The sequence below is a fragment of the Hipposideros armiger genome, unplaced genomic scaffold (assembly GCF_001890085.2).
Source record: "Hipposideros armiger isolate ML-2016 unplaced genomic scaffold, ASM189008v1 scaffold_195, whole genome shotgun sequence".
Lineage (NCBI taxonomy): Eukaryota > Metazoa > Chordata > Mammalia > Chiroptera > Hipposideridae > Hipposideros > Hipposideros armiger.
In genome coordinates, this window is record NW_017731545.1 from 2,190,028 (window position 1) to 2,200,587 (window position 10,560).

Sequence of the window (10,560 nt, forward strand, 5' to 3'; positions counted from 1 at the left end):
TCACTCTGTAAAAGATGCTTCCACCAGCAATGATGGCTGCAAAATATCTGAGCATGGAGCACAAAGAGTTTTACTTTCACATCTCTATTTCTGTATTTATTTGGGAAATAAGTGAGACTAAGGTCAACCTGATATATAGATGTCTTTTACACACTGCTGAAATTGAAGCAAATATGATAAAGAAAACTCAGTAGTCAATATGGCTAATAAAAACTCAATGATTAAAGTTCAAAGTGTTTATCAGGGAATATACTGCAAGAATTAATTAGGGCCTAAGGGTTGGGAAAGTTCAAGTGCATTCTAAAACAACAAAGAAAAGCTGGTTAATCAGGAGAATGGCCTCTTACATGTATCCGAAGGGTATTAAAAGGTCTGCATGTCGGGCCGACCAAGTGGCGCGTTGGTTAAGAGCTGGCTTGGGACGCCAGAGGGCCCTGGTTCGGATCCCACATATGAGGGCCAGTGACACTGCACTCTACAGCTAAGATGCTGAACAACAGCTCAACCTGGAGCTGGGCTGCAGTAAGTCACCAGCGATGGCAGGTGGGTTGCCATGGGCTACCATGTGTAGCCAGCAGCCAGCGTGAGCAGCCAGCAGCCGCTGTGAGCAGCCGTCCAGAAGCCGGCGACTGATCTGCCTTGCCCAGGAAGAGCGCAATGATGGTGCCAACTTGGTCCAGTAAAGCAACGTCTTCCACAACTAGACTGAAGAACAAAAGGACAGCAACTTGTCTGTTCTCTTTCCCCCAATTCCCCAATAAAAATCTTTAAAAAAAAAAAGGTCTGTATGTCTGCTTCACACATTCAAAGAACAAAAGAAATACAGAAAGGACAGCTACTGGTAGTTCATGAATGATTCAATTTCACTGATAAGTATCTATAATTTAAAGGGTAAATTCTGAAACACTCTCCATACCTCTAATTGGTCAAGAAGACCTAGTGATAAATTTGAATGCCTTGAAATTTCTTGAATCTTTACTATTCCTTCTTGCCTTCTCCAATGCTACCATTTTAGCTCTCATCATTTTAAAAATCTATATTCATTTAACCACTTCTTAATTAATCTCCCTCTCTCCAGGCCCAACCTCTTACTCTGACCTATCACTGTCACATTTTTAAATCCATCCTCCAAACAGAGTCCAGAATAATCTCTGTGAAGTACAAACCAATCACATCACCTGTCTGCTTGATATTCAGAGAGCAAATCAAGACTCAGAGTATTCCTGTCCCTAACTGGCAGGGGACCTCCCAAGGGAGGAAGGCCAGGGGCTGGCCACATCCCACATTGCACACACAAGGTCTACAAGAGGCGCTGTCACTAGGGCCTCCTTTGGCATATCTGTTTCAACTTAATCACCAATCATATTTCTTGTGGGAGAAACTAAAATAATGCCTCATCAAGAAATGTCAGGACCCCTAATTTATGGGTAAGGTGTTCAAAAAAAAAAAATCCTAACTCCTAAAACAAATATTTTCAAACATTTTTAAATTACTAGAGCCATATTCTTTAAACAACATCTAATGTAGAACCTCAACAAAAAGTGGTTGAAATCACATTTTTGAGGTTGACAACACAGCAACACAGGCAGAGGTTAGATCATATAGAATTGTACAGGCCATAGAAGGTAATTCGAATTTTGTTAGTGCAATGTAACGTCAGTGGGAAAAGAGAGATGTGATAAAGTCTGATTTACATTTTTGAAAGACCAATGTTGCTGCTGTGTGTAACAGAATTGAAACTACTGAGAATTTTAGCATTTCTGATGTATTTTTATAAACTCCAATTTAACCTGCAAAAAGTGACATGCACTTTCCAAATAATGGACTACCATGATAAAAGAGTCACAGAATACCTGATCCTCGCTGGTTAATCCCAGGTGCATCACAAGGTAAAAATGCACCAAGAAGTCCGAGTTTGGCAGAACATCCTGGCGTCTGGTCATCATGGCACAGATCAGTTTGTAGGCTTGTAGTTTGCCTTCCTTATATTCATTTGGCAATGTCGTCGCCTGCCAAGGAGATGAAGTTTAAAGATTTAATCAACTCCAGATGCAGAGCATTTCAACATTTCATTTACTTCTCAGTTTTCCGTAAGAGTTGTTCATGGAGATAGATGTGGGACATATTGGCTTTAGTAAGACCCAGCCTGTCTTCGAAACATGTAGTCTTGGGCAATTACATTTTTAAAACTCAATTTCAGAAAGGAAGAGGAAATTACAATAAAGGAATAAACACATATCCACTTGCCTTAAATAGCCATGATGCAAACATTCTGAGTGGTGGAATCAAGACCGGAGGAGATGGAGAAGACTGGTTATCCAGGCTTATTGCTAGATTATCCCGTATCTAATTCACACAGAGGAGAATTTCAGGGAAGACAACACAGTTTATCCCAGTAATTTTTAAATATTGTGTTTCATGGTCATAGCTGCTTCCAATTAAATTTCTGTAAGTTGAGTAAAAACCTACACAATATTTACAAGTTTTTCTCTTATTGTGAGATCTACTGTCTTTTTGAATTGTATGTCTAACTTACTGTATGCGGTTTTAGATTTAATACAAACTAGGGCATTGTTCTTCCTTGAATGTTAATGCCTGGAGATGTCCAAAACTCCAAATGAAAAGGAATGGTTCAACAAGTTATACGGTATAAACAGGAATCATGTTCTTTTTTAAAAAAATATAGTAACATGGGGAAAAATGTATGTTATAAACAAAAATAAAAACCAGATTGAAAATTATATGTACTCTAAGATTCTACTTTTCTAAAAATGTGTTTATCCCTAGAAATAAGAATGTATATTAATATTGATTATCTCTGTGGGATGGTGATATTAATATTCTTCTTAGTATTTTCCTACATTTTCCAAACCATTTCCATGGTGTTATTGTACAATAAAACCAGTACCACTTTTATAAAGAGAGTAATTAAAATTACTGAATAATACATTCTTTAATATCCTATAGTAATATTCTACTTATGCATTAAATTAATTCTTCTGCATTTAGAAAATGATCAAACCATTAAATATTTTTATTTGATAATCAAACATACTTTGTATAAACACCTAACTTTTGTTCCAGGATATGTTCTATAGTGAACTGCAATAGTTTTTATGTTAAACGAGAAATAAATTTTCCCATATTAGAATAAAAGGTAACAGAGCAAGACGTACCTTTGCTAGTTTGTACCAGAGTTCATAGAGGTAGCCAAAAACTTTAGCATGGACCTTGGGTGACTGGATATTATTCACATCTCCGAGGATTCCCAAGATTCTTCGCCACAACACAGCAGCGGATTCTGGGTGCCAACCAGTGAGGTTCCCTCCAGCGATTATGCTACAGTCATCTGCAAGGCATTCACTGCTGTCTATGGATAAAAACATGAGTGTTAACTCTGGAGACACAATCTTGATTTCACCATTAGAATGCTTTTTAAAAATGCAAATTACCTATGTTTGAAAGTTTGTATTCAGAGTAAAATAATTTAAATGAAAAGTAGGAAATAGGTGACCAATCTAAAAGGGTAGAAAATCAGGATCAATGAAGAAAGGTCAAATGGACTTTAATTCTTTAAAAGAAAAAGACAACAACCTAGAGATGACCAAACAATTCCTGGAGACCCGGCGAAGTGTTTTCTAAAGCAGGGGAGGAGGAGAAGAACTTGAGTAGGATGGGTAGGGAACAGAGCCCTGAAAAATATTGGGTTGTCGGAAAAGTCATGACACATTTTTGCAATGAAAAACAGAAAAAATACATCATGACTTTCCTGACAACCCAATAGGTAGCCAGGGGAGGCTTCATTGCTGGGGTGGCATTTACAGTGGTTCTTATTGTTAACTCAGTTTTATTAGGGGTATAATTTGCTTACAGTAAATTTTATCCCTTTTAGATTCAATAAGTTTTAAGAAATGTATACAATCCTGTAACAGTCACCATTAACTGAAACCATACTTGAAATATGGAAGAGCCTCATCATAACAAAAGTGCTTTTATAGTCAGTCTCTTTCCCCTATTCTATGCCCCACGCAACCACTGCTGGTTCTGTCCTTATATTTTTGCCTTTTCCAAAATGTCATATAAATGGAATCCTACAGTGTGTAGCTTTTCTGTCTGGTTTCTTTAACTATGCAAAACACATTTCAGATTCATCCATGTAGTTGTGTGCATAAGTCTGTTCTTTCATGCTATAAATTAATATTCCATTTTATGGATGTTATCAAAGTTTGTTTATCCATTCACTTGTTGAAAGACATTTAGATAGTTTCCTGGTTTTGGTGATTACAAATAAAGTGACCATAAACATTTATGTACAGGTTTTTGTGTGAACATGTTTACATTTCTCTTTTGTCAGACCAGAACCAAAAATGGCACATATTATTTGTTTGTTTATTCCTTCCTTTGTAGACTGTATCTTCTAGTGGATGACTGGGAAAAAGGTACGCCCTCACATATCTGAAAGAGTCTGTTCCTAATCTGTAATGCATAGTATGGTTGGATATAGAATCCTGTGCTGGAAAGGCTCTGCCACTTTCTAACAGTATCCTTTGTAATTTCAAAGTCAGCATCACTCTGGTATTTGATATTTTTTAATGAAAAATTGTCAACTTGGGAAATTTTAGTATCCTGTGTTTGCACCCAGTATTCTGAAGACTCATAATGTGCCTTGGTATTATTTATTTTCAACCACTGTTTGGGATTCATTGGGTCCTTTCAGTTACAATACTAATATTCTTCAATTTGGGGAAATTTCATTTAATTATTTCATTGATAATTTCCTCTCTTATATTTTTTCTATCTCTTTCTCAACCTATTAAAGGTTTAACGTCTTACATAGGTCCTAATTTTCTTATCTTTTCACTCCTATTTCCCATCTTTTTTGGTTTTGTTCTACTTCATAAATGCAAAGTGGATGTCTCTGACTTTCTCTTCCAACTCATCTATTGACTTCATTTTATTTCTGCTGTCATACTTTTAATATCCAAAAGCCATTTCTTATACTCGCTGTACATTTTTATATTCTTGTTTCTTGCAATGTAACACAGTTTTAAATTTTTCTTTCTGTGGTTTCTTCTTCTTTTAAGATGTGCTCCACCCTGCCCCAATTCCATATTCTTGTATTTGTCTCATTTTCATACTAGGTATCTTCTTCAAATGGCTGGGGAGCCTTGGCTCTCTGCTCATATTTAAGAATGGTCCACAAAAGGGCTGAATGGAAGCTTAGTCCATAGGTATAGTCTTTGGTGAGTTTCACCATATTCTTGCAGAACCTCAGGTATACGAGGTGTGATCAAACAATACAGTGAATGTTTAAACAAAAAAAGTAATTACAGTAAAAGACACATTGTCACTAATCCCCCTCACAATACTCCCTTTCACTTTGGACACACTTATCCCATTGTTCTTGCCACTTTCTGGAGCAGTTCTGGAAGTCCTCTTTTGATTGTCTTTAGTTGCGCTGTCCTGGCTGCCTCGATGTCCTGAAATCATTTTGATTTTGGGGAAGAGCCAGAAGTCACATGGTGCCAGATCTGGTAAATAAGGTGGATGAACACACACCGTAATGTTTTTTACAGAAATTGCTGTATACCAGAAGTGATGCATGACATGGAGCATTGTCATGATGGAGGATGATTTATGGCACATTAAAACACACCTTCTATCAACCATAGCTCACACCTGACTGGCTGCACTGAACAAGTTGAAACTTGTCACACACTGTTACTAAGGTTCGATGCGCCACTTCCCATATTAAAGATCTCTGCCTTTCCATTGGATGGCACTCGGCAGCAGCATTCACCGTAGTTTTTTTATCATAACGGAAAAGGCTCCGTGTCACATATCGTTTCTGGTATGGCAATTTCTGTCAAATAAAAACATAATGGTATGTCCTCACCCACTTTATTCACTGGATCTGGCATGGTGCAACTTCTGGCTCTTCCCCAAAGTCAAAATGACCATGAAAGGTAAACATTTTGAATCGTTTCATCCACGACAGCGCAACTAAAGACACTCATGAAAAGAAGACTTCCAGAACTGCTTCAGAAAGTGGCAAGAACGATGGGATAAGTGTGTTCATAGCAAGGGGGAGTATTTTGAGGGGAATTAATGGTGATGTGTCTTTTATTGAAATAAATTTTTTTTTACTTAAACGTTCACTGTATTGTTTGATCACACCTCGTACATGTCTTTAGGGCTGTTTTTTTTCTAGAACTCACATTTCAAAAGGAAGGCTCTTTCCTGCTGAGAGAGTTTATAAACTCTTATTTAGTTCCTTTGTTTTGAAGATAGCACCTCTACATTCAGCTGTGCGTTGGTGGTCACTCCAGGCCGGAAGCCTCTGAATTTATTCTATCTTCTGTTGTGAAGCGCTAACTACTTCTTAAATAGACTTACAGTTGTCATGTTTTTAACTCCACCATTACCTCCTACTTCTGGAGCTACTTCGTGTGGCAATTTTCTAACCTTTTTAGGAAGCCTGAAATAATTATAGTCAGGTTGCTTCTTGGCTTTCTCCACTACTGTCGTAGGATTCGGTGTATGTACTCAGGTCTGTCGAGTCCTTTACATGTCATATATCTGCAATTTCCAAAAGTTGTTTGTAGCTTCTAGTCAAGAAGGCAGAATAGGTAAATGCTGTGTTCGCTCCTCTCACAACTACATCAAAATTATAATGCAAGTACAGAACAATCATCATTATGAATCACTTGAGGGCTGGCCGAGTGGCACGTTGGTTAAGAGCTGGCTTGGGACCCGGTTCGGATCCCACACATGAGGGCCAGTGACACTGCCCTCCACAGCTAAGATGCTCAACAACAGCTCAACCTGGAGCTGGGCTGCCGTGAGTCGCCAGCGACAGCGTAGGCTGCAGCCCTTGCTGCAGTGGATTGCCATAGGCTACCGTGTGCAGCCAGCAGCCAGCGTGAGTGGCCAGCAGCCACAGTGAGCGGCCGTCCAGAAGCCGGCAACTGATCTGCCTCGCCCGGGAAGAGCGCAATGATGGTGCCAACTTGGGCCAGTGAAGCACGTCCTCCACAACCAGATTGAAGAACAAAAAGGACAGCAACTTGTCTGTTCCCTTTCCCCCAATTCCCCAATAATAAAAATCTAAAAAAACAAAAACAAAAAAAAACACTTGAAGTCTAGCTGAACAGAAATCCTATAACTAAGGACATACAGAAGCCATGTCGAGACTGGTAGGAGGGGCAGAGAAGTGAAGCTGACCCCACACCCAAGTGGTGGTTAAAAATCAACAGGGATACTTCAGCTTTGGAGGTCCCCCTTGTGGAGAGAGGGATCCCAGCCCTACACCGGGCTGCCCAGCCCAGGGTTCTAGTGCTGGGAAGAAAAGTCCACACAACTTATGGCTGTGAAAACCAGTGAAGATTGTGGCTGAGTGAGACAGAGGGCTGCTGGAGCCCCAAGTAGTCCTTTTAAAGGGCTCATGCTAGAACTTACTGACAGACTCACTTATGCTGAGCTCCAGCTCTCAGGCAGCCTGAAAGGTGCCAGGGATAAATGGGAAGGAACTGAATTACCTGGCTTTAGGGTGAGAGATAGATAAGCAGCTTTCTCCCAGACAGATGCTGGCAGAAGCCACTGTTCCTTTGATGAGTCCTCTCCCAAACCAGTTGGCACTCGCAAGAAGGTTCCATATCTGAGACTCCATCAAGCTAGCTAACCCTGTTTGCTTCGCCATGGTGATTCCCTGAGACCCCGCCCCATCCAATTTGTGGGCCCACCCAAGCCTCTTCCAGAGGCTTTTTCATACAAATAGCCTGTCTTGGATCATGTTGCAGACTTTCCTGAAATCTCTCAAAGGTTCATAAACACCAAACAAGCAGCATCTGGCCTCAGCATGCCCCCTATGTCTTGCTAAGCAGTGTGAAGCCCAGCACTAACAGCAGCCAGCCTCAGTTCCCAGCTTGGCCTCTCCCAGGCACCTCCAAGCCCAGCACAAGTGGCAACCATCTGCAGATCACCCTTATAGCTCATATCGAGCGGCCCCAGGCAGGCCACAGGAAGCAGCTGATGTTGGCCTGCACAAGAGCCCCTTCCCAAGAGGCCCCATAACCAACACATCCAGTCACTAGCTTCAGACCACACCAGAGTACCACCCAACCACCCCCACAAACAATGCACTAAAAGGACAGGCTGGACAGGAACCAGAGCCTTGCTAAAGCAAATCGTACTCCACAGGGTCAGCCCCTGCACAATGGTTCCTCTACTGTAGTCACGAACAATCCTCACAACCAATCAGCCTAAGTGTCCATCCCTCCCACTGACATGGCAACAGCAATTCAGGCTCAACTATACAATAGGAGGGCACACACAGGGGACATACCTGGAACACCTGGCTCAGGTGAACAGAGAGACTGTACCACTGGGCTCCACAAAACAAATACTATACAGGGTCACTCTACCAAAGCAGGGAGATATAGCAGCCTTACCTAATACACAGAAACAAATGCAGAGAGGCAGCCAAAACAAGGAGACAATGAAACAGGTCTCAAATGAAAGAACAGAACAAAGCTCCAGAAGAACAAAATGGAGACAATCAATCTACCAGATGCAGAGATGAAAACACTGGTTATAATGATCCCAGTGAAAACTTCAACAAAGCTAGGGCCTGCCGAGTGGCTCAGTTGGTTAGGGGCTCACTCCAGAGTGCGAGCTCTGAGCAACAGTGGTTCAAGTCCCGGCCCAAGCTGAGCTGCCGACAGGTGGCAGGACGGCTCAGCTAAAACAAACAAACAAACAAACAAACAAACAAAACATCAACAAAGAGATAAGACACATAAAAATGGAGATAGAAAACATAAGAAAGAACCAGTCAGAAATAACAAATACAATAACTGAAATGAAGAATACATGACAGGGAATCAACAGTAGATTAGATGAAGCAGAGGATCGAATCAGTGATTTGGAAGACAAGGTAGCAGAAAACAATCAGAACAGCAAAAAGAAAAAAGAATCCAGAAGAAAGAGGGTAGTTTAAGGAGTCTCTGCAACACTATAGGACAGTATCAAGAATACCAACATTTGCATCACTAGGGTACCAGAAGGAGAAGAAAGAGAACAAGGAGTTGAAAACATCTTTGAAAAAATAATGATGGAAAACTTCCCTAACCTGGCAAAGGAAATAGACATACAAGCCCAGAAAGTGCAGACTCTCAAACAAGATGAGACAAACGAGGCCTACACCTAGACACATCATAATAAAAAAGGTAAAAGTTAAAGACAAGAAGAGAATCTTAAAAGCAGTAAGAGAAAAGCAGTTAGTTACCTACAAGGGAGTCCCCATAAGACTGACAGCTTGATTTCTGAACAGAAACTTTGCAGGCCAGAAGGAATTGGCATGAAATATTCAAAGTGATGAAGGACAACAACCTACAACCAAGATTACTCTACCCAGCAAAGCTATCATTTAGAATCGAAGGACAGGTGTGGAGCTTCCCAGACAAGAAAAAGCTGAAGGAGTTCATTACCACCAAAGAAGTATTACAAAAAAAAATGTTAAAGGGATTTGTCTAAGAAAAAAAAGAGAGACAAAAAATATGAACACTAAAATGGTAATAACTACATATCTATCAAGGATTACTTTAAATGTAAATGGATTAAATGCTCCAGTCAGAAAACATAGGGTAGCTGAATGAATAAGAAACCAACACCCTTTTCATATGCTGTCTACAAGAAACTCCAGATTGAAAGACTCACACGGACTAAAATAAAGAGATAGAAAATGATATTTCATGAAAATGGAAACAGTAAAAAACAAAAAAGGTGGGCAGCAATACTTGCAACAGACAAAATAGATCTTAAAATCAAGGCTATAACGAGAGACAAAGACCCAGCAATTCCACTTTTGGTTATTTATCCAAAGAAACCCAAAACACTAATTTAAAAAGATGTATACATTGGGGGGTGACCGGTTAGCTCAGTTGGTTAGAGGGTGGTGCTAATAACACCAAGGTTGCTGGTTCGATCCCTGCATGGGCCGCTGTGAGCAGCGCCCTCCCTAAAAGAGTCAACTATGCCATTGTAGCATGAAAGCAACGTGTAATTAATGACTATGGCTGTTCCCCAATAAAAATTGAAGAAAAAAAAAGAAGACATATACATCCATATGTCCATTGCAGCATTATTTATAATAGTCAAGATATGGAAGCAACCTAAGTGCCCATTAACAGATAAGTGGATGAAGAAGTGGTACATATATACAATGGAATATTACTTGGCCATTAAAAAACAACAACTGGGCCGGCCGAGTGGCGCGATGGTTAAGAACTGGCTTGGGACGCCAGAGGGCCCCGGTTCAGATCCCACATATGAGGGCCAGTGAAACTGCCCTCTACAGCTAAGATGCTGAACAACAGCTCAACCTGGAGCTGGGCTGCTGTGAGTCGCCAGCGACGGCGTAGGCTGAAGCCCCTGTGGCAGTGGGTTGCCATGGGCTACCGTATGTAGCCAGCAGCCAGCATGAGCGGCCAGCAGCTGCAGTGAGTGGCCGTCCAGAAGCCGGCGACTGATGTGCCTCGCCTGGGAAGAGCGCAATGATGG

At 40.7% G+C, this 10,560-nt stretch overlaps 1 protein-coding gene and 1 non-coding gene across 8 annotated transcripts in view; one reads left to right on the top strand and one right to left on the bottom strand.

Moving 5' to 3' along the window:
- Positions 1–10,560, bottom strand: part of RALGAPA2 (Ral GTPase activating protein catalytic subunit alpha 2) — a 367,104-nt gene that overhangs the window by 175,854 nt on the left and 180,690 nt on the right. For all 7 annotated transcript variants that reach the window (XR_002125215.1, XM_019653128.1, XM_019653124.1 and 4 more), the window contains 3 exons: positions 3,177–3,370; positions 2,248–2,346; positions 1,854–2,009 (listed from right to left, as the gene is read on the bottom strand). Coding sequence is in view for 6 of the 7 variants with exons in the window: in XM_019653128.1 (XP_019508673.1) it covers positions 1,854–2,009; positions 2,248–2,346; positions 3,177–3,370 (449 nt within the window). In the remaining variant the exon portion in view is untranslated. The remainder of the gene's footprint in view (positions 1–1,853; positions 2,010–2,247; positions 2,347–3,176; positions 3,371–10,560) is intronic.
- On the top strand, positions 9,927–10,000 carry TRNAI-AAU (transfer RNA isoleucine (anticodon AAU)). The gene has a single exon. It is a non-coding gene; the product is annotated as a tRNA-Ile (tRNA).